The sequence below is a fragment of the Danio rerio genome, chromosome 15 (genome assembly GCF_049306965.1).
Source record: "Danio rerio strain Tuebingen ecotype United States chromosome 15, GRCz12tu, whole genome shotgun sequence".
NCBI classification, from domain to species: Eukaryota; Metazoa; Chordata; class Actinopteri; order Cypriniformes; family Danionidae; genus Danio; species Danio rerio.
Window position 1 is genome coordinate 46,895,504 of NC_133190.1, and position 25,188 is coordinate 46,920,691.

The 25,188-nt window shown below is 36.2% G+C and overlaps 4 protein-coding genes across 4 annotated transcripts in view; 3 read left to right on the plus strand and 1 right to left on the minus strand.

Moving 5' to 3' along the window:
- The window catches only part of nlrc3l (NLR family, CARD domain containing 3-like), a 480,833-nt gene that overhangs the window by 187,853 nt on the left and 267,792 nt on the right, over window positions 1-25,188 (minus strand). The window lies entirely within an intron of this gene.
- On the plus strand, window positions 1,648-9,775 carry LOC141378017 (uncharacterized). Its single transcript, XM_073924379.1, has 4 exons — window positions 1,648-1,762; window positions 3,333-4,177; window positions 5,759-5,867; window positions 7,431-9,775. Exons 1-4 carry the CDS (start codon window positions 1,741-1,743, stop codon window positions 8,276-8,278), a joined length of 1,824 nt encoding a protein of 607 aa, XP_073780480.1. The 5' UTR covers window positions 1,648-1,740; the 3' UTR covers window positions 8,279-9,775.
- LOC103908877 (uncharacterized) lies at window positions 9,854-18,686 on the plus strand. The gene is given in 5 exon segments (XM_073924380.1): window positions 9,854-9,968; window positions 11,513-12,343; window positions 13,504-13,523; window positions 13,619-13,727; window positions 16,925-18,686. Coding segments are annotated over 5 exon segments (1,914 nt in total). The 5' UTR covers window positions 9,854-9,946; the 3' UTR covers window positions 17,857-18,686.
- LOC110437936 (uncharacterized) lies at window positions 19,364-23,212 on the plus strand. The gene is made up of 2 exons (XM_021466534.3): window positions 19,364-19,507; window positions 21,055-23,212. The coding sequence occupies exons 1-2, from the start codon at window positions 19,486-19,488 to the stop codon at window positions 22,236-22,238; spliced, it is 1,206 nt and encodes a 401-aa protein (XP_021322209.3). The 5' UTR covers window positions 19,364-19,485; the 3' UTR covers window positions 22,239-23,212.

Consider the following 25,188-nt stretch of genomic DNA (forward strand, 5'->3'; position numbering starts at 1 on the left):
GGCAAAATCAAAACAAAAATGGCAGACAAATGTAAATGCAGTGATTCTTCAGAGGCGAAGAAAAAGATTAGACAGTATGACAAAGCCCACCTAAATTTAGGTTAAAAGTTAAAACTGATTAATTAATATTTTTATAGTTTTTTATAATTTTTTATAGATATTACTATATATTAATATTACACAAACACACACACACACACACACACACACACACACGAAATATATATATATATATATATATATATATATATATATATATATATATATATATATATATATATATACACACACACACAGTACATATGTGTGTGCGTGCGTGTGTATTTATATGGTGGGGGGGCTCCAATGTTTGTATATGTTCATGGGGGGGGGCCCCCAAGAAAAAGGTTGGGAACCACTGGTCTAGTTTAAGTGTTAAATTCATTGAGGAACACTGACTGAGCAGAAGAGGATCTCAGTGTGGTGAAATGCTCTGAGAACTGCAGTAAATCATTTCAATCTTTCCTTTTCTTTTGTTGCTGTTCGATTAAAGACAATTTATTTGCTGATGGTTACTTTGTGTTTGATTTTACACTAATGTGTGCAGTTGAAGAAGAAGCTGTAAAATATGAGTCAATAACTCTGAGCACCGTTAAGTTTTCATGCCAGTTTTGTTCAAGTATATTGTGTTGTTGGTCTCATTGTGCTGAAATGCTTTGAGAAAGACTTGATTTCCTGATGAAGAAACTAATATTTGACACACAGATAACTCTTACAGTGTGAATAATAATGAATAACTTCTCTTTAATGTGTTTTATAAGCCATGCTCGTGTCTTTTATTCACTAATGTCCAGTTGATTGTGTTCTGATTGTTCACTAGTTTGTGCAGTTCAACAAGAGATGCTGTAAAATACTATATTTGTTTGTTATATTCAGCTGTTAAAAATATCCTATTAAAACTGAAGCAGGACAACAAGAAACTGAGAATCAAAAGTTTTGGGGGTTTCAATAAGACAAGAGTGTCAGTTTTATACATGGCAGAAGGTTTTGTGTTTCTCTAATATGTGTAAACACTGTAATTTGGGGATAAATTGATGCCGCACTTTTGTAATGAAGTAGATGATGTAAAAGACAATATTACAGCATTTGATAGCAATAATCTGAAAAATAACATGATATAATAACCCGATCCAAAACAGTATTAATCTGAATATATTCCCAACATGAAGAAGACTATGGGATCTGTGTGAAATATTATTGTACAGAAGAAGCTTCATTACATTAATGATCTGATGATCCAGAACATCCAGAATGAACTGTGAAGATACCGAGGAGCGCACAAGTCTGGTGTCCATGATTGATTCTTCATTGTTGTTTTTGAGGAGATTTGCTGATGTAGTGAAGATTTAGATTTAAATTGGACATAATTAGCACTATAATTAGAGTAAACAATGAAATAACTGATCGTGTTGTGTATGACAGTAACTTCAAGTCATGATTAAATGGGTTACTGCCTTAATTTGAAATGATTCGTAATTACTGTGTATGTCAATATCCAGTGTGTGGCACCATCACTAGAGTTTTGGCGCTTGTCGTCACGCAAATCTGAAAGAAGAAAAAGCGCATGCGCAGCCGCGAAAGAGACGCGCGAAAACAACAAGTGCTGACAGCTAGTTTTGCTGGACTCTTCGCTTCAGGACGTGTTCAAGTTTAATTGACGAAGCTGTGAAGGATTTCGATGGATGTCAACACATTTCTAACATGAAGCGTCATGGAAAAAGAGGTATTTATAGTGTTGATAAAAACAATAGATCTATGGCATCGCTTTTGTATTAATATACTGATTATGTTAATTATTCTGTAAATTTGACATATTTCACAGAAATCTTGCCTAGTAGGCTACTTTAAATATTATTAAGAAGTTTAAACTGTTCTAGTAAAGTCAGTATATAGAATTAAAGACTTTCAGGGAATTAAAGGGATAGTTCACCCAACCATGAAAGTCTGCTGTAAATTTATTCACCCTCAGCTCATCCATGATGGTGAGTTTTTCTTCTTTACAGAAATATTTGTAGCTAAAACTGATGATTAAAATATTACAAGTCAATATTTGCCGTCAACATGAGTAAAAATATCAGGGAAGGAAAATATATTGGAGTCACAAATCAGAGAAATGAACATGGCTGGTGTAAAAACTGTGAGAATTAAGCACAAAAAAATCACAATTTTATTATTTAAGTGTAAACATTTTTATTAACTGTAACATATTTAACCTATAATACATATGTAAAAATATTTACTCAGAATAAAACAAGTTTGCAAGCCAAAAAACACTTATTAAAAAAAAGAAACTATATAATATGACATACAAATAAAACATGAATCAAATGCATTTTTTGTAAATGAGTAACAAATATATGCATAACTACTGTAACTGGAAATGCAGGAGACATTTTAGCTTGTTTGAGATTTACACAAACAGAACTCTGCATTAGATGTTGGACAGTGGGTAAAATAAAATTTTGACTAAATGATGGGGAAACCTGTTTTTCCAGCAGGATAAATTAGTGAAAAGATAAATAAGTGATTATTTTTTCAATTGAGCTTTTTTGTCTCACATATTACACAAGTATTCCTGTGATCATGGGCATCGTTGCATTCATTAAAACAAGTACTAAAATACCACAAAACTGAATAATGTATTACGCATAGCAGGTCATGCCTTTACTTTAAGCTTGCTTTTCTTCCTTTTTTCGGCTCCGGGTTTGGATGCCATTTCATTTCAAATTAAAGTTTCATTAAGATCAATTAAAACTAGCAATGACACTTGTGACGTTATATTAGTTAAGACTTTAAGACACTTTCTCGGCTTTATATCTGACGTGAGCAATTTGGAGAGATAAGTGGAGTCTGTGTAGGAATACGTTTCATTATTCGAGTTCATCCAACAGTCGATCGCGGGCTGGGTTATGCTAAATAGAGTCTGTTGCTGCTGGGTATGTTATTTTCTGCTTTGATTCATACTGTTGTTGTGTATTTATTATTGTTTTCAGCTATTTGTCATGTATGAATTATAGAGAGGTAATCTTTCAATGAAATCTGGAAGTTTTGTTTTCTCACCGACTTTGTGAATCATTTGCCTTTAATAGGGTTTGTGCATTGCGTGACGCTTAATCTTTTAACGTTCACGCTCATCCTCGTGCTTACGGTCACAATCAATATAATATAAGAGCAGCGTTTGTGGGCCCATCCAAGAAACGTGGGGCCCTACGTGACTGCCTATATTGACTGTAGGATGGTCCGGCACTGATCAGACTTCACTTGAACTGATTCTGACTTGATTTTTATTTCAGACCAGATGGAGGAGAATGAGCAAAGAGAAGAACTGAATGAAGAGAACGAGAGACGAAACTTCGAGACTCAGAGAACTAAAACAACACATCTGCACAGCTGTCGTCAGTGTGGAAAGAGTTTCAGAAGAAAAGCCAAGCTGAAAAAACACAGAAAGACTCACGCTAGAGAGAAACCGTACACCTGTACTGAATGTGGAAAGAGTTTCTCACAGCTGGACAGTTATAAACGGCACCAGAAAACACATGAAGACAAGAGAGATCATGAGTGTTTGCAGTGTGGGAAGAGTTTTACTAGAGCTCGTCATCTGAAAATCCACCAGAGAATTCACACTGGAGAAAAACCTTACAAGTGCTCATATTGTGAGAAGAGTTTCAGTCATTCAGGAGACTTGAGAAGACATGAGCGAATTCACACTGGAGAAAAGCCGTTTACCTGTACTCAGTGTGGTCATGATTTTAGATCATCATCAAGTCTAAAACAACACATGAGAATTCACACAAATGAGAAGACTTATGCATGTCTGTTCTGTGAAAAGAGATTTTCACGTCTGGCTAATTGTAAACGGCACCAGAAAACACACACTGACGAGAGAGATCATGTGTGTTTGGACTGTGGGAAGAGCTTTAATAGACCTGACAGTCTAAAAATCCACCAATTGATTCACACTGGAGAAAAACCTCACAAGTGCTCATACTGTGAGAAGAGTTTCAGTCGGTCTTCAGAACTGAAATCACACGAGCGAATTCACACTGGAGAGAGGCTGTATTGCTGTCCTCCATGTCAGAAGAGTTTTAGATGGTCAGAAAGTCTTCTCAGACACATGAGGAAATGTAAGTGGTCTCAGTGAGCGTCGTCTAGTTTAAATGTCAAATTCATTCAGAAACATTGTTTGAGAAGAGCAAAAGTTGATCTCTGTCAGATGAAATGTTCTGAAACACTTGATCCTGATTAAGACACTTGACAGGAATATACAGTGTATTATATACAGCTGACTGAATGAGGCATATTGATTTAATTCGTTTCCTAATCTTCATCTTGTGTTCAGATTGTTCACTAGTCTGTGTAGTTTAACAATAACAGAAGCTAGTTTGTCTTTCTACATTCTCTTATTGATGTTCACACTCATTTACTGGTTTCTGCATCTAAAAGACTGAACTGCTCTGATCTGCCGCACAGAAGAGTCTGATTAGTTCATGATTATATTAATAAATGTAAACCTTCTGCTGCTGAAATCTTCATGTTCCCGATGACACAGTGAGGTGTTTATAGGTCATTAACACGTTCATCTGATTTAATTAGGCAGAATCGCTTGTTATTTACAGCATTTGCAGGTGTAATAATAACCAGAAGGTTTTGTGCAGCTGAAGAAGAAGCTGTAAAATATGAGTCAATAACTCTGAGCACCGTTAAGTTTTCATGCCAGTTTTGTTCAAGTATATTGTGTTGTTGGTCTCATTGTGCTGAAATGCTTTGAGAAAGACTTGATTTCCTGATGAAGAAACTAATATTTGACACACAGATAACTCTTACAGTGTGAATAATAATGAATAACTTCTCTTTAATGTGTTTTATAAGCCATGCTCGTGTCTTTTATTCACTAATGTCCAGTTGATTGTGTTCTGATTGTTCACTAGTTTGTGCAGTTCAACAAGAGATGCTGTAAAATACTATATTTGTTTGTTTTATTCAGCTGTTAAAAATATCCTATTAAAACTGAAGCAGGGCAACAAGAAACTGTGAATCAAAAGTTTTGGGGGTTTCAATAAGACAAGAGTGTCAGTTTTACACATGGCAGAAGGTTTTGTGTTTCTCTAATATGTGTAAACACTGTAATTTGAAGATAAATTGATGCCACACTTTTGTAATGAAGTAGATGATGTAAAAGACAATATTACAGCATTTGATAGCAATAATCTGAAAAATAACATGATATATTAACCAGATCCAAAACAGTATTAATCTGAATATATTCCCAACATGAAGAAGACTATGGGATCTGTGTGAAATATTATTGTACAGAAAAAGCTTCATTACATTAATGATCTGATGATCCAGAACATCCAGAATGAACTGTGAAGATACCGAAGAGCGCACAAGTCTGGTGTCCATGATTGATTCTTCATTGTTTTTGAGGAGATTTGCTGATGTAGTGAAGATTTAGATTTAAATTAGACATAATTAGCACTATAATTAGAGTAAACAATGAAATAACTGATCGTGTTGTGTATGACAGTAACTTCAAGTCATGATTAAATGGGTTACTGGCTTAATTTGAAATGATTCGTAATTACTGTGTATGTCAATATCCAGTGTGTGGCACCATCACTAGAGTTTTGGCGCTTGTCGTCACGCAAATCTGAAAGAAGAAACAGCGCATGCGCAGCCGCGAAAGAGACGCGCGAAAACAACAAGTGCTGACAGCTAGTTTTGCTGGACTCTTCGCTTCAGGACGTGTTCAAGTTTAATTGACGAAGCTGTGAAGGATTTCGATGCATGTCGACACATTTCTAACATGAAGCGTCATGGAAAAAGAGGTATTTATAGTGTTGATAAAAACAATAGATCTATGGCATCACTTTTGTATTAATTTACTGATTATGTTAATTATCCTGTAAATTTGACATATTTCACAGAAAACTTGCCTAGTAGGCTACTTTAAGTATTATTAAGAAGTTTAAACTGTTCTGTTAGTAAAGTCAGTATATAGAATTAAAGACTTTCAGGGAATTAAAGGGATAGTTCACCCAACCATGAAAGTCTGCTGTAAATTTATTCACCCTCAGCTCATCCATGATGGTGAGTTTTTCTTCTTTACAGAAATATTTGTAGCTAAAACTGATGATTAAAATATTACAAGTCAATATTTGCCATCAACATGAGTAAAAATATCAGGGAAGGAAAATATAATGGAGTCACAAATCAGAGAAATGAACATGGCTGGTGTAAAAACTGAGAAGAAAGCACAAAAAAATCACAATTTTAATATTTCAGTGTAAACATTTTTATTAACTGTAACATATTTAACCTATAATACATATGTAAAAATATTTACTCAGAATAAAACAAGTTTGCAAGCCAAAAAACACTTATTAAAAAAAAACTATAATATGACATACAAATAAAACATGAATCAAATGCATTTTTTGTAAATGAGAAACAAATATATGCATAACTACTGTAACTGGAAATGCAGGAGACATTTTAGCTTGTTTGAGATTTACACAAACTAAACTTTGCATTAGATGTTGGACAGTGGGTAAAATTCAATTTTGACTAAATGAGGGGGAAACCTGTTTTTCCAGCAGGATAAATTAGTGGGAAGATAAATAAGTGATTATTTTTTCAATTGAGCTTTTTTGTCTCACATATTACACAAGTATTCCTGTGATCATGGGCATCGTTGCATTCATTAAAACAAGTCGTATTACCACAAAACTGAATAATGTATTACGCATAGCAGGTCATGCCTTTACTCTGAGCTCGCTTTTCTTCCTTTTTCGGCTCCGGGTTTGGATGCCATTTCATTTAAAATTAAAGTTTGATTAAGATCAATTCAAACTAGCAACGACACTTGTGACGTTATATTAGTTAAGACTTTAAGACACTTTCTCGGCTTTATATCCAACGTGAGCAATTTGGAGAGATATGTGGAGTCTGTGTAGGAATACGTTTCGTCATTCTAGTTCACCCAACAGTCGATCGCAGGCTGGGTTATGCTAAATAGAGTGTGTTGCTGCTGGGTATGTTGTTTTCTGCTTTGATTCATACTGTTGTTGTGTATTTATTATTGTTTTCAGCTATTTGTCATGTATGAATTATAGAGAGGTAATCTTTCAATGTAATGTGGAAGTTTTATTTTCTCACCGACTTTGTGAATCATTTGCCTTTAAGAGGGTTTGTGCATTGTGTGATGCTTAATCTTTTAACGTTCACGCTCATCCTCGTGCTTACGTTCACAATCAATATAATATAAGAGCAGCGTTTGTGGGCCCGTCCAAGAAACGTGGGGCCCTACGTGACCGCCTATATTGACTGTAGGATGGGCCGGCACTGATCAGACTTCACTTGAACTGATTCTGACTTGATTTTTATTTCAGACCAGATGGAGGAGAATGAGCAAAGAGAAGAACTGAAAGAAAAGGACGAGAGACGAAACTTCGAGACTCAGAGAACTAAAACAACACATCTGCACAGCTGTCGTCAGTGTGGAAAGAGTTTCAGAAGAAAAGCCAAACTGAAAAAACACAGAAAGACTCACGCTGGAGAGAAACCGTACACCTGTACTGAATGTGGAAAGAGTTTCTCACAGCTGGACAGTTATAAACAGCACCAGAAAACACATGAAGACAAGAGAGATCATGAGTGTTTGCAGTGTGGGAAGAGTTTTACTACAGCTGGTAATCTGAAACGACACCAGAGGATTCACACTGGAGAAAAACCTTACAAGTGCTCATATTGTGAGAAGAGTTTCAGTCATTCGGGAAACTTGAGAGTACATGAACGAATTCACACTGGAGAAAAGCCGTTTACCTGCACTCAGTGTGGTCATGATTTTAGATCATCATCAAATTTAAAACAACACATGAGAATTCACACAAATGAGAAGCCTTATGCATGTCTGTTCTGTAAAAAGAGATTTTCACAACTGGGTGATTGTAAACGGCACCAGAAAACACACACTGACGAGAGAGATCATGAGTGTTTGGAGTGTGGGAAGAGCTTTACTCAATCTGGCCATCTGAAACGGCACCAAATGATTCACACTGGAGAAAAACCTCACAAGTGCTCATATTGTGAGAAGAGTTTCAGTCGGTCTTCACATCTGAAATCACACGAGCGAATTCACACTGGAGAAAAGCCGTATTGCTGTCCTCCATGTCAGAAGAGTTTTAGATGGTCAAACAGTCTTCTCAATCATATGAGGAAATGTAAGTGGTCTCAGTGAGCGTCGTCTAGTTTAGATGTCAAATTCATTCAGAAACATTGTTTGAGAAGAGCAAAAGTTGATCTCTGTCAGATGAAATGTTCTGAAACACTTGATCCTGATTAAGACACTTGACAGGAATATACAGTGTATTATATACAGCTGACTGAATGAGGCACATTGATTTAATTCGTTTCCTAATCTTCATCTTGTGTTCAGATTGTTCACTAGTCTGTGTAGTTTAACAATAACAGAAGCTAGTTTGTCTTTCTACATTCTCTTATTAATGTTCACACTCATTTACTGGTTTCTGCATCTAAAAGACTGAACTGCTCTGATCTGCCGCACAGAAGAGTCCGATTAGTTCATGATTATATTAATAAATATAAACCTTCTGCTGCTGAAATCTTCATGTTCCCGATGACACAGTGAGGTGTTTATAGGTCATTAACACGTTCATCTGATTTAATTATGCAGAATCGCTTGTTATTTACAGCATTTGCAGGTGTAATAATAACCAGAAGGTTTTGTGCAGCTGAAGAAGAAGCTGTAAAATATGAGTCAATAACTCTGAGCACCGTTAAGTTTTCATGCCAGTTTTGTTCAAGTATATTGTGTTGTTGGTCTCATTGTGCTGAAATGCTTTGAGAAAGACTTGATTTCCTGATGAAGAAACTAATATTTGACACACAGATAATTCTTACAGTGTGAATAATAATGAATAACTTCTCTTTAATGTGTTTTATAAGCCATGCTCGTGTCTTTTATTCACTAATGTCCAGTTGATTGTGTTCTGATTGTTCACTAGTTTGTGCAGTTCAACAAGAGATGCTGTAAAATACTATATTTGTTTGTTATATTCAGCTGTTAAAAATATCCTATTAAAACTGAAGCAGGACAACAAGAAACTGTGAATCAAAAGTTTTGGGGGTTTCAATAAGACAAGAGTGTCAGTTTTATACATGGCAGAAGGTTTTGTGTTTCTCTAATATGTGTAAACACTGTAATTTGGGGATAAATTGATGCTGCACTTTTGTAATGAAGTAGATGATGTAAAAGACAATATTACAGCATTTGATAGCAATAATCTGAAAAATAACATGATATATTAACCCGATCCAAAACAGTATTAATCTGAATATATTCCCAACATGAAGAAGACTATGGGATCTGTGTGAAATATTATTGTACAGAAGAAGCTTCGTGACATTAATGATCTGATGATCCAGAACATCCAGAATGAACTGTGAAGATACCGAGGAGCGCACAAGTCTGGTGTCCATGATTGATTCTTCATTGTTGTTTTTGAGGAGATTTGCTGATGTAGTGAAGATTTAGATTTAAACTGGACATAATTAGCACTATAATTAGAGTAAACAATGAAATAACTGATCGTGTTGTGTATGACAGTAACTTCAAGTCATGATTAAATGGGCTACTGGCTTAATTTGAAATGATTCGTAATTACTGTGTATGTCAATATCCAGTGTGTGGCACCATCACTAGAGTTTTGGCGCTTGTCGTCACGCAAATCTGAAAGAAGAAACAGCGCATGCGCAGCCGCAAAAGAGACGCGCGAAAACAACAAGTGCTGACAGCTAGTTTTGCTGGACTCTTCGCTTCAGGACGTGTTCAAGTTTAATTGACGAAGCTGTGAAGGATTTCGATGGATGTCGACACATTTCTAACATGAAGCGTCATGGAAAAAGAGGTATTTATTGTCTTGATAAAAACAATAGATCTATGGCATCACTTTGTATTAATTTACTGATTATGTTAATTATCCTGTAAATTTGACATATTTCACAGAAAACTTGCCTAGTAGGCTACTTTAAGTATTATTAAGAAGTTTAAACTGTTCTGTTAGTAAAGTCAGTATATAGAATTAAAGACTTTCAGGGAATTAAAGGGATAGTTCACCCAACCATGAAAGTCTGCTGTAAATTTACTCACCCTCAGCTCATCCAAGATGGTGAGTTTTTCTTCTTTACAGAAATATTTGTAGCTGAAACTGATGATTAAAATAACACAAGTCAATATTTGCCGTCAACATGAGTAAAAATATCAGGGAAGGAAAATATAATGGAGTCACAAATCAGAGAAATGAACATGGCTGGTGTAAAAACTGAGAAGAAAACACAAAAAAATCACAATTTTAATATTTCAGTGTAAACATTTTTATTAACTGTAACATATTTAACCTATAATACATATGTAAAAATATTTACTCAGAATAAAACAAGTTTGCAAGCCAAAAAACACTTATTTTAAAAAAATAAAATACATAATATGACATACAAATAAAACATAAATCAAATGCATTTATTGTAAATGAGTAACAAATACATGCATAACTACTGTAACTGGAAATGCAGGAGACATTTTAGCTTGTTTGAGATTTACACAAACTAAACTCTGCATTAGATGTTGGACAGTGGGTAAAATTAAATTTTGAGTAAATGATGGGGAAACCTGTTTTTCCAGCAGGATAAATTAGTGGAAAGATAAATAAGTGATTATTTTTTCAATTGAGCTTTTTGTCTCACATATTACACAAGTATTCCTGTGATCATGGGCATCGTTGCATTCATTAAAACAAGTACTTATACCACAAAACTGAATAATTTATTACGCATAGCAGGTCATGCCTTTACTTTGAGCTCGCTTTTCTTCCTTTTTCGGCTCCGGGTTTGGATGCCATTTCATTTCAAATTAAAGTTTGATTAAGATCAATTCAAACTAGCAATGATACTTGTGACGTTATATTAGTTAAGACTTTAAGACACTTTCTCGGCCTTATATCTGACAGGAGCAATTTGGAGAGATATGTGGAGTCTGTGTAGGAATACGTTTCGTCATTCTAGTTCATCCAACAGTCGATCGCAGGCTGGGTTATGCTAAATAGAGTGTGTTGCTGCTGGGTATGTTGTTTTCTGCTTTGATTCATACTGTTGTTGTGTATTTATTATTGTTTTCAGCTATTTGTCATGTATGAATTATAGAGAGCTAATCTTTCAATGAAATGTGAAAGTTTTGTTTTCTCACTGACTTTGTGAATTGTATCGGGTTTAATAGGGTTTGTGCATTGCGCAATGCTTGAGGTTTTAACGTTCACAATCAATATAATATAAGAGCAGCGTTTGTGTTCCTCTCCAAGAAACGTGGGGCCCTACGTGACCGCCTATATTGACTGTAGGATGGGCCGGCACTGATCAGACTTCACCTGAACTGATTCTGACTTGATTTTTATTTCAGACCAGATGGAGGAGAATGAGCAAAGAGAAAAACTGAATGAAGAGGACGAGAGACGAAACTTCGAGACTCAAAGAACTAAAACAACACATCTGCACAGCTGTCGTCAGTGTGGAAAGAGTTTCAGAAGAAAAGCCAAACTGAAAAAACACAGAAAGACTCACGCTGGAGAGAAACCGTACACCTGTACTGAATGTGGAAAGAGTTTCTCACAGCTGGACAGTTATAAACAGCACCAGAAAACACATGAAGACAAGAGAGATCATGAGTGTTTGCAGTGTGGGAAGAGTTTTACTACAGCTGGCAGTCTGAAAATCCACCAGAGGATTCACACTGGAGAAAAACCTCACAAGTGCTCATATTGTGAGAAGAGTTTCAGCCAATCAGGACACTTGAAAGTACATGAACGAATTCACACTGGAGAAAAGCCGTTTACCTGCACTCAGTGTGGTCATGATTTTAGAACATCATCAAGTCTAAAACAACACATGAGAATTCACACAAATGAGAAGCCTTATGCATGTCTGTTCTGCTAAAAGAGATTTTCACATCTGTGTAGTTGTAAACAGCACCAGAAAACACACACTGATGAGAGAGATCATGTGTGTTTGGACTGTGGGAAGAGCTTTAATAGATCTGACAGTCTGAAAATCCACCAAATGATTCACACTGGAGAAAAACCTCACAAGTGCTCATATTGTGAGAAGAGTTTCATTCGGTCTTCACATCTGAAATCACACGAGCGAATTCACACTGGAGAGAGGCTGTATTGCTGTCCTCCATGTCAGAAGAGTTTTAGATGGTCAGAAAGTCTTCTCAATCACATGAGGAAATGTAAGTGGTCTCAGTGAGCGTCGTCTAGTTTAAATGTTAAATTCATTGAGGAACACTGACTGAGCAGAAGAGGATCTCAGTGTAGTGAAATGCTCTGAGAACTGCAGTAAATCATTTCAATCTTTCCTTTTCTTTTGTTGCTGTTCGATTAAAGACAATTTATTTGCTGATGGTTGCTTTGTGTTTGATTTTACACTAATGTGTGCAGCTGAAGAAGAAGCTGTAAAATATGAGTCAATAACTCTGAGCACCGTTAAGTTTTCATGCCAGTTTTGTTCAAGTATATTGTGTTGTTGGTCTCATTGTGCTGAAATGCTTTGAGAAAGACTTGATTTCCTGATGAAGAAACTAATATTTGACACACAGATAATTCTTACAGTGTGAATAATAATGAATAACTTCTCTTTAATGTGTTTTATAAGCCATGCTCGTGTCTTTTATTCACTAATGTCCAGTTGATTGTGTTCTGATTGTTCACTAGTTTGTGCAGTTCAACAAGAGATGCTGTAAAATACTATATTTGTTTGTTATATTCAGCTGTTAAAAATATCCTATTAAAACTGAAGCAGGACAACAAGAAACTGTGAATCAAAAGTTTTGGGGGTTTCAATAAGACAAGAGTGTCAGTTTTATACATGGCAGAAGGTTTTGTGTTTCTCTAATATGTGTAAACACTGTAATTTGGGGATAAATTGATGCCACACTTTTGTAATGAAGTAGATGATGTAAAAGACAATATTACAGCATTTGATAGCAATAATCTGAAAAATAACATGATATATTAACCCGATCCAAAACAGTATTAATCTGAATATATTCCCAACATGAAGAAGACTATGGGATCTGTGTGAAATATTATTGTACAGAAGAAGCTTCGTGACATTAATGATCTGATGATCCAGAACATCCAGAATGAACTGTGAAGATACCGAGGAGCGCACAAGTCTGGTGTCCATGATTGATTCTTCATTGTTGTTTTTGAGGAGATTTGCTGATGTAGTGAAGATTTAGATTTAAACTGGACATAATTAGCACTATAATTAGAGTAAACAATGAAATAACTGATCGTGTTGTGTATGACAGTAACTTCAAGTCATGATTAAATGGGTTACTGGCTTAATTTGAAGTGATTCGTAATTACTGTGTATGTCAATATCCAGTGTGTGGCACCATCACTAGAGTTTTGGCGCTTGTCGTCACGCAAATCTGAAAGTAGAAACAGCGCATGCGCAGCCGCGAAAGAGACGCGCGAAAACAACAAGTGCTGACAGCTAGTTTTGCTGGACTCTTCGCTTCAGGACGTGTTCAAGTTTAATTGACGAAGCTGTGAAGGATTTCGATGCATGTCGACACATTTCTAACATGAAGCGTCATGGAAAAAGAGGTATTTATAGTGTTGATAAAAACAATAGATCTACAGGCATCGCTTGTAATAATATACTAAATACGTAAATTATCCTGTTAATTTGACATATTTCACAGAAAATGTGACTAGTAGCCTATTATTAATTAAGGATTTTAAACTGTTCTGTTAGTAAAGTCAGTATATAGAATTAAAGAGACTTTTAGGGAATTAAAGGGATAGTTCACCCAATCATGAAAGTCTGCTGTAAATTTATTCACCCTCAGCTCATCCATGATGGTGAGTTTTTCTTCTTCACAGTAATATTTGTAGCTGAAACTGATGATTAAAATAACACAAGTCAATGTTTGTCTTCAACATGAGTAAAAATATCAGGGAATGAAAATATAATGGAGTCACAAATCAGAGAAATGAACATGACGAGAGCATTTGGCATCACTTTTGTATTAATTTACTGATTATGTTAATTATCCTGTAAATTTGACATATTTCACAGAAAACTTGCCTAGTAGGCTACTTTAAGTATTATTAAGAAGCATAAACTGTTCTGTTAGTAAAGTCAGTATATAGAATTAAAGACTTTCAGGGAATTAAAGGGATAGTTCACCCAACCATGAAAGTCTGCTGTAAATTTATTCACCCTCAGCTCATCCATGATGGTGAGTTTTTCTTCTTTACAGAAATATTTGTAGCTGAAACTGATAATTAAAATATTACAAGTCAATATTTGCCGTCAACACATGAGTAAAAATATCAGGGAAGGAAAATATAATGGAGTCACAAATCAGAGAAATGAACATGGCTGGTGTAAAAACTGAGAAGAAAGCACAAAAAAATCACAATTTTAATATTTAAGTGTAAACATTTTTATTAACTGTAACATATTTAACCTATAATACATATGTAAAAATATTTACTCAGAATAAAACAAGTTTGCAAGTCAAAAAACACTTATTAAAAAAATAAACTACATAATATGACATACAAATAAAACATGAATCAAATGGATTTTTTGTAAATGAGTAACAAATATATGCATAACTACTGTAACTGGAAATGCAGGAGACATTTTAGCTTGTTTGAGATTTACACAAACAGAACTCTGCATTAGATGTTGGACAGTGGGTAAAATTCAATTTTGACTAAATGAGGGGGAAACCTGTTTTTCCAGCAGGATAAATTAGTGGGAAGATAAATAAGTGATTATTTTTTCAATTGAGTTTTTTTGTCTCACATATTACACAAGTATTCCTGTGATCATGGGCATCGTTGCATTCATTAAAACAAGTCGTAATACCACAAAACTGAATAATGTATTACGCATAGCAGGTCATGCCTTTACTCTGAGCTCGCTTTTCTTCCTGTTTCGGCTCCGGGTTTGGATGCCATTTCATTTCAAATTAAAGTTTGATTAAGATCAATTAAAACTAGCAACGACACTTGTGACGTTATATTAGTAAAGACTTTAAGACACTTTCTCGGCCTTATATCTGACGTAAGCAATTTGGAGAGATAAGTGGAGTCTGTGTAGGAATACGTTTCGTCATTCTAGTTCACCCAACAGCCGATCGCAGGCTGGGTTATGCTAAATAGAGTGTGTTGCTGCTGGGTATGTTATTTTCTGCTTTGATTCATACTGTTGTTGTGTATTTATTATTGTTTTCAACTATTTATCATGTATGAATTATAGGGATGTAACGGTATCAGAATTTCACGGTACGGTAATACCTCGGTATGAATGTCACGGTACGGTATTTATTGAATCATTTACAGGAAAAAACAAAACTTATGAAAATACTCCAAAAAAGTGCCAAAAGTGTCAATGACATACAAATTAGCCATCTATCTGTAAGCTTTGAAACAGGAACTTCAATTTTAATAACAAAAAATTATTAAACCATGTAAAAAAATTAAGCTTCAATTTAGTAGTGTTGAAAACTCATCACATTCAACATTTAATCACTCACTTAGATAGAGATGGGTTTAAAGGAAAATTATCATATAAATATAATCTGGTAAAAGCTGGTATCTCTGGGTATTTACAATGTCCCCTGCAACAGAAAAAACCCTCTCATTTGGGACTGAGGTTTCTGGGACAGAGAGATATGACTTGGCCCAGGTTGACAGCAGTGGGTAACGTTGTGCGTTGTCTTTCCCCCACTTGAGAGGACAAACCATGAGTGAGATAGAGGTCTCATGTCTGCATCAATCTGAATAGTGTGCTGTGTTTCTGCAGTCCCCATGATATTAGTCGTATTCCCCAACTTGCAGGCACGTGCACACATAGGGCTCAACCTGTGCAGTGCACATGCCCTTTTTAGTCTTGGATAGAAAGTTCCCTTCCAAAATGATCAAAAGTGCCCCCGCGACGCGACACACCCTCCGTCCCGCTTTACAGTACGCTCGAGACAACACAGCTGATCAGAACGCGCGCGACAACACAGCTGATAAGAACTCGCGCGACAACACAGCTGATAAGAACTCCCGCGACAACACAGCTGATAAGAACTCGCGCGACAACACCGCTATTCAGTACGCGCGCGACAACACAGCTGATAAGAACTCGCGCGACAACACAGCTGATAAGAACTCCCGCGACAACACAGCTGATAAGAACTCGCGCGACAACACCGCTATTCAGTACGCGCGCGGCGACAACACCCGCTTTAGCGTTTTCCAGCTCTTTTTCATCCCCGCTTCTAGCAGCACACTCCATTTCCGCATTACTGGATCTGTAGCGACAACAGACCGCAAGGGATTATGGCCAAGCCTGGGCTGATGGGAATTGTAGTTTTTGCTAAATCCCGTTCGATTCATTCGCCTGAGCAAATTTTTTTCAGAAGACCTATAGTTTTACCGAGTCATGTGACTACGGTAATATCGAAAAAAATTAATATTGCAGTATGACGGTATTTACAATACCGTTACATCCCTAATGAATTATAGAGAGGTAATCTTTCAATGAAATGTGGAAGTTTTGTTTTCTCACCGACTTTGTGAATCATTTACCTTTAATAGGGTTTGTGCATTGCACGACGCTTAAGGGTTTTTACATTCACGCTCGCCCTCGTGCTTATGTTCACAATCAAAATAAGAGCAGCGTTTGTGGGGTCTTCCAAGAAACGTGGGGCCCTACGTGACCGCCTATATTGACTGTAGGATGGGCCGGCACTGATCAGACTTCACTTGAACTGATTCTGACTTGATTTTTATTTCAGACCAGATGGAGGAGAATGAGCAAAGAGAAGAACTGAAAGAAGAGGACGAGAGACGAAACTTCGAGACTCAGAGAACTAAAACAACACATCTGCACAGCTGTCGCCAGTGTGGAAAGAGTTTCAGAAGAAAAGCCAAGCTGAAAAAACACAGAAAGACTCACGCTGGAGAGAAACCGTACACCTGTACTGAATGTGGAAAGAGTTTCTCACAGCTGGACAGTTATAAACAGCACCAGAAAACACATGAAGACAAGAGAGATCATGAGTGTTTGCAGTGTGGGAAGAGTTTTACTACAGCTGGTCATCTGAAACGACACCAGAGGATTCACACTGGAGAAAAACCTTACAAGTGCTCATATTGTGAGAAGAGTTTCAGCCAATCAGGAAACTTGAAAGTACATGAACGAATTCACACTGGAGACAAACCTCACAAGTGCTCATATTGTGAGAAGAGTTTCAGTCATTCAGGATCGTTGAGAAGACACGAGCGAATTCACACTGGAGAAAAGCCGTTTACCTGTACTCAGTGTGGTCATGATTTTAGATCATCATCAAGTCTAAAACAACACATGAGAATTCACACAAATGAGAAGCCTTATGCATGTCTGTTCTGCAAAAAGAGATTTTCACATTTGTATAATTGTAAACAGCACCAGAAAACACACACTGGCGAGAGAGATCATGTGTGTTTGGACTGTGGGAAGAGCTTTACTCAATCTGGCCATCTGAAACAGCACCAAATAATTCACACTGGAGAAAAACCTCACAAGTGCTCATATTGTGAAAAGAGTTTCAGTCGGTCTTCAGATCTGAAATCACACGAGCGAATTCACACTGGAGAGAAGCCGTATTGCTGTCCTCCATGTCAGAAGAGTTTTAGATGGTCAAATAGTCTTCTCAATCACATGAGGAAATGTAAGTGGTCTCAGTGAGCGTCGTCTAGTTTAAATGTCAAATTCATTCAGAAACATTGTTTGAGAAGAGCAAAAGTTGATCTCTGTCAGATGAAATGTTCTGAAACACTTGATCCTGATTAAGACACTTGACAGGAATATACAGTGTATTATATACAGCTGACTGAATGAGGCACATTGATTTAATTTGTTTCCTAATCTTCATCTTGTGTTCAGATTGTTCACTGGTCTGTGTAGTTTAACAATAACAGAAGCTAGTTTGTCTTTCTACATTCTCTTATTGATGTTGACACTCATTTACTGGTTTCTGCATCTAAAAGACTGAACTGCTCTGATCTGCCGCACAGAAGAGTCTGATTAGTTCATGATTATATTAATAAATATAAACCTTCTGCTGCTGAAATCTTCATGTTCCCGATGACACAGTGAGGTGTTTATAGGTCATTAACACGTTCATCTGATTTAATTAGGCAGAATCGCTTGTTATTTACAGCATTTGCAGGTGTAATAATAACCAGAAGGTTTTGTGCAGCTGAAGAAGAAGCTGTAAAATATGAGTCAATAACTCTGAGCACCGTTAAGTTTTCATGCCAGTTTTGTTCAAGTATATTGTGTTGTTGGTCTCATTGTGCTGAAATGCTTTGAGAAAGACAGATAATTCTTACAGTGTGAATAATAATGAATAACTTCTCTTTAATGTGTTTTATAAGCCATGCTCGTGTCTTTTATTCACTAATGTCCAGTTGATTGTGTTCTGATTGTTCACTAGTTTGTGCAGTTCAACAAGAGATGCTGTAAAATACTATATTTGTTTGTTATATTCAGCTGTTAAAAATATCCTATTAAAACTGAAGCAGGACAACAAGAAACTGTGAATCAAAAGTTTTGGGGGTTTCAATAAGACAAGAGTGTCAGTTTTACACATGGCAGAAGGTTTTGTGTTTCTCTAATATGTGTAAACACTGTAATTTGGGGATAAATTGATGCCACACTTTTGTAATGAAGTAGATGATGTAAAAGACAATATTACAGCATTTGATAGCAATAATCTGAAAAATAACATGATATATTAACCCGATCCAAAACAGTATTAATCTGAATATATTCCCAACATGAAGAAGACTATGGGATCTGTGTGAAATATTATTGTACAGAAGAAGCTTCATTACAATAATGATCTGATGATCCAGAACATCCAGAATGAACTGTGAAGATACCGAAGAGCGCACAAGTCTGGTGTCCATGATTGATTCTTCATTGTTTTTGAGGAGATTTGCTGATGTAGTGAAGATTTAGATTTAAATTAGACATAATTAGCACTATAATTAGAGTAAACAATGAAATAACTGATCGTGTTGTGTATGACAGTAACTTCAAGTCATGATTAAATGGGTTACTGCCTTAATTTGAAGTGATTTGTAATTACTGTGTATGTCAATATCCAGTGTGTGGCACCATCACTAGAGTTTTGGCGCTTGTCGTCACGCAAATCTGAAAGAAGAAACAGCGCATGCGCAGCCGCGAAAGAGACGCGCGAAAACAACAAGTGCTGACAGCTATTTTTGCTGGACTCTTCGCTTCAGGACGTGTTCAAGTTTAATTGACGAAGCTGTGAAGGATTTCGATGCATGTCGACACATTTCTAACATGAAGCGTCATGGAAAAAGAGGTATTTATAGTGTTGATAAAAACAATAGATCTACAGGCATCACTTTTGTATTAATTTACTGATTATGTTAATTATCCTGTAAATTTGACATATTTCACAGAAAACTTGCCTAGTAGGCTACTTTAAGTATTATTAAGAAGTTTAAACTGTTCTGTTAGTAAAGTCAGTATATAGAATTAAAGACTTTCAGGGAATTAAAGGGATAGTTCACCCAACCATGAAAGTCTGCTGTAAATTTACTCACCCTCAGCTCATCCATGATGGTGAGTTTTTCTTCGTTACAGAAATATTTGTAGCTGAAACTGATTATTAAAATAACACAAGTCAATATTTGCCGTCAACATGAGTAAAAATATCAGGGAAGGAAAATATAATGGAGTCACAAATCAGAGAAATGAACATGGCTGGTGTAAAAACTGAGAAGAAAACACACAAAAAATCACAATTTTAATATTTAAGTGTAAACATTTTTATTAACTGTAACATATTTAACCTATAATACATATGTAAAAATATTTACTCAGAATAAAACAAGTTTGCAAGCCAAAAAACACTTATTTTAAAAAAATAAACTATATAATATGACATACAAATAAAACATGAATCAAATGCATTTTTTGTAAATGAGAAACAAATATATGCATAACTACTGTAACTGGAAATGCAGGAGACATTTTAGCTTGTTTGAGATTTACACAAACTAAACTTTGCATTAGATGTTGGACAGTGGGTAAAATTCAATTTTGACTAAATGAGGGGGAAACCTGTTTTTACAGCAGGATAAATTAGTGGGAAGATAAATAATTGATTATTTTTTCAATTGAGCTTTTTGTCTCACATATTACACAAGTATTCCTGTGATCATGGGCATCGTTGCATTCATTAAAACAAGTCGTAATACCACAAAACTGAATAATGTATTATGCATAGCAGGTCATGCCTTTACTTTGAGCTCGCTTTTCTTCCTTTTTCGGCTCCGGGTTTGGATGCCATTTCATTTCAAATTAAAGTTTGATTAAGATCAATTCAAACTAGCAATGATACTTGTGACGTTATATTAGTTAAGACTTTAAGACACTTTCTCGGCTTTATATCTGACGTGAGCAATTTGGAGAGATATGTGGAGTCTGTGTAGGAATACGTTTCATTATTCGAGTTCATCCAACAGTCGATCGCAGGCTGGGTTATGCTAAATAGAGTGTGTTGCTGCTGGGTATGTTATTTTCTGCTTTGATTCATACTGTTGTTGTGTATTTAATATTGTCTTCAGCTATTTGTCATGTATGAATTATAGAGAGCTAATCTTTCAATGAAATGTGGAAGTTTTGTTTCCTCACCGACTTTGTGAATTGTATCGGGTTTAAGAGGGTTTGTGCATTGCGCAATGCTTGAGGTTTTAACGTTCACAATCAATATAATATAAGAGCAGCGTTTGTGGGCCTGTCCAAGAAACGTGGGGCCCTACGTGACCGCCTATATTGACTGTAGGATGGGCCGGCACTGATCAGACTTCACTTGAACTGATTCTGACTTGATTTTTATTTCAGACCAGATGGAGGCGAATGAGCAAAGAGAAGAACTGAATGAAGAGGACGAGAGACGAAACTTCGAGACTCAGAGAACTAAAACAACACATCTGCACAGCTGTCTTCAGTGTGGAAAGAGTTTCAGAAGAAAAGCCAAACTGAAAAAACACAGAAAGACTCACGCTGGAGAGAAACCGTACACCTGTACTGAATGTGGAAAGAGTTTCTCACAGCTGGACAGTTACAAACGGCACCAGAAAACACATGAAGACAAGAGAGATCATGAGTGTTTGCAGTGTGGGAAGAGTTTTACTACAGCTGGTAATCTGAAAATCCACCAGAGGATTCACACTGGAGAAAAACCTTACAAGTGCTCATATTGTGAGAAGAGTTTCAGCCAGTCAGGAGACTTGAGAAGACATGAGCGAATTCACACTGGAGAGAAGCCGTATCACTGCACTCAGTGTGGTCATGATTTTAGATCATCATCAGAGCTACAAAACCACATGAGAATTCACAGAAATGAGAAGCCTTATGCATGTCTGTTCTGTGAAAAGAGATTTTCACAACTGGGTGATTGTAAACGGCACCAGAAAACACACACTGGCGAGAGAGATCATGAGTGTTTGGAGTGTGGGAAGAGCTTTAATAGAGCTGACAATCTGAAAATCCACCAAATGATTCACACTGGAGAAAAACCTCACAAGTGCTCATATTGTGAGAAGAGTTTCATTCAGTCTTCACAGCTGAAAAAACACGAGCGAATTCACACTGGAGAGAAGCCGTTTACCTGCACTCAGTGTGGTCATGATTTTAGATCATCATCAAATTTAAAACAGCACATGAGAATTCACACAAATGAGAAGCCTTATGCATGTCTGTTCTGTAAAAAGAGATTTTCAGATCTGGGTCATTGTAAACAGCACCAGAAAACACACACTGGCGAGAGAGATCATGTGTGTTTGGACTGTGGGAAGAGCTTTAATAGATCTGGCAGTCTGAAGATCCACCAAATGATTCACACTGGAGAAAAACCTCACAAGTGCTCATATTGTGAGAAGAGTTTTATTCGGTCTTCAGAACTGAAATCACACGAGCGAATTCACACTGGAGAGAGGCTGTATTGCTGTCCTCCATGTCAGAAGAGTTTTAGATGGTCAGAAAGTCTTCTCAGACACATGAGGAAATGTAAGTGGTCTCAGTGAGCGTCGTCTAGTTTAGATGTCAAATACATTCAGAAACATTGTTTGAGAAGAGCAAAAGTTGATCTCTGTCAGATGAAATGTTCTGAAACACTTGATCCTGATTAAGACACTTGACAGGAATATACAGTGTATTATATACAGCTGACTGAATGAGGCACATTGATTTAATTCGTTTCCTAATCTTCATCTTGTGTTCAGATTGTTCACTAGTCTGTGTAGTTTAACAATAACAGAAGCTAGTTTGTCTTTCTACATTCTCTTATTGATGTTCACACTCATTTACTGGTTTCTGCATCTAAAAGACTGAACTGCTCTGATCTGCGCACAGAAGAGTCCGATTAGTTCATGATTATATTAATAAATATAAACCTTCTGCTGCTGAAATCTTCATGTTCCCGATGACACAGTGAGGTGTTTATAGGTCATTAACACGTTCATCTGATTTACAGTATTTGCTGGTGTAATAATAACCAGTAGGTTTTGTGTTCTGTATCTAATCGTTCATCTGATGAGATTTTATGTGTCTCTGTGGTAGTTGAAGTATAGTTGAATTAAAGAAAATAACCTCGGCCGTTTCCTCCTCATTTAAGACAGATCTACAATAATATGTGCTTTACTTTTGCTTTTAACAGGAAGTTAATCGACACTAGCGGTCGAACATTTGGGATCAGTATCCTGCTCACCATAGCTTCATTTATTTGATTTAAATATACTGTAAAACTGATTTCCTATTGAATATAGTTCAACATGTCGTTTATTTCCTTGATTTAAAGCTGAATTTGCAGCTTCATTCTGTAGTAAGTTTATAATGTGCTGATGCTCTGCCATTGTAAGTTATGACAATCATTGTATTTACACACGATTGTTTTATAGAGGTGCGATGCAGGAAATACTAATACTCAGATTTTATTGTTATTGTACAATAGCAAGAGGGTTACACAAATGATATATTCAATAAAATAAACAATAATAAACAACATCTGTGCAGCTTTGGAACTCTAATTACCTAAATAAAAAAGACGTTTGACTTTATTCAAGTATCCACATACACAAAGAAAACATAATAGACCGTCTATACCTGTATCCTGTGCTTGATATACCTGTATCCCGCACTGCTGGTTAGACCTAAACTGCATTTCGTTGCCTTGTACTTGTACGGTTGAATCTAATCTAAAAAAAATTGTAGGATTAAGAGTAATAAACGGCGAGACAGTGGCGCAGTAGGTATCACTGTCGCCTCACAGCAAGAAGGTCGCTGGTTCGAACCTCGGCTCAGTTGGCGGTTCTGTGTGGAGTTTGCATGTTCTCCCTGCCTTCGTATGGGTTTCCTCCGGGTGCTCCGGTTTCCCCCACAGTCCAAAGACATGCGCTACAGGTGAATTGGGTTGGCTAAATTGTCCATAGTGTGTGTGTGAATGTGTGTGTGAATGTTTTCCAGAGATGGGTTGCGACTGGAAGGGCATCCGCTGCGTAAAAACTTGCTGGATAAGTTGGTGGTTCATTCCGCTGTGGCGACCCCGGATTAATAAAGGGACTAAGCCGACAAGAAAATGAATGAATGAAGTGTAATAAACTAATTCAGGATCTTAATGTTGTCATGGTTAAAACGGGTTTGTAGTAAAATATAAAAAATTAACTATAATGGGTCACATTATAAATATATATATATACAGTTGAAGTCTGAATTATTAGCCCCGTGTATTTTCATTGAGGCGTGCACTCGTAATTATGATGATGATATTTATGCATTCACTGGAGGGAATATGATTAACGTCAGCTAACTATCAGGCACCTTAATGTGTTCCAGTAAAATATACACAAATAAAATAGAGCAGGTGTTTTTAAAATGACTGACAGTGAATGAAAGTCAAACCGTTGAGCGTCAGACAAAAAAAGTGCCCTTCTGGATCTTTCACTTTGAAAACATTACTGACTGTGTTTACTTGGACATCAGTTATTTGCCTGAATAAGACACTGACGTAATTAAGGTGTTACGTGAAGTGCTTTTTGAATGTTCCGTCACTAGGCTATTCACATTCACGCTATTAACATCCAATTTTGCGTGTTTTATTTTTCATTTTTCAACTGTACTGCAGTTTGTTTTAAGTTTCCTTTTCAGTCATGAACATCTCATTCACGCCCCCCGTGACAAACTGGGGTAATAGATGCGAATGTAAAGTAAGGACTGGTGGAAGAGAGTTGTTTTAATGGAAAGGAAAAATAATTGATTTTATTTGACAATTTTACCAAAAAATATACAAACAAGTCCAGTTAGACTAATTCATACATATTTTAAAAACTGTCGAGGATAAAATACACAAAAAAGCCGCAGGCTTATTTCCATTGTGGTCCTCGATATTCTTAAAAGATGGACGAGCAAATCATTAGTGGATTGCAAACATCAACAGCTCAGCAACTCGGCACAACAAAAAACTTCAACTTTAAAACAACCACTTTTTAATTTCCCTTCTAAAAACACTCTCAATTTGAATCTCTTTAAAAATGGTGGGCAAAATATCCCAAGCAGCAGAGCTCGTACACAAAAAATAATTTCTTCCTGATTCACTCTTGAATCTATATGGGTAAATATCCCTGCTGCGTGCTCTTGTAGAATGGCGCTTACTAAAACATAATAATTAAGAAAATATTTTGGGACCGTTTTCTTTAAAATCTTAAAAACCATCACTAATTTTAAAAACTTTACCCTCTTCTCAACTTTTAAAAAATACTTTGACTATAATGTTCCTTATTTAAATGTGTCAGTGGAGGAACTTTCATAACAATTCTACACAACTTATTTTGGGCTGTCTGCAATTTATTTATCATTTTTTTAGAACTACCGCTGTACCAAAAAGCTGCAGCATAGTCAAAGTATGGCTTCACCAATGCACTAGCTAAAAATTTTAGAGTTTTGGTATCTAGGAGCACTGCCTGTCTTGCTAAAAACTTT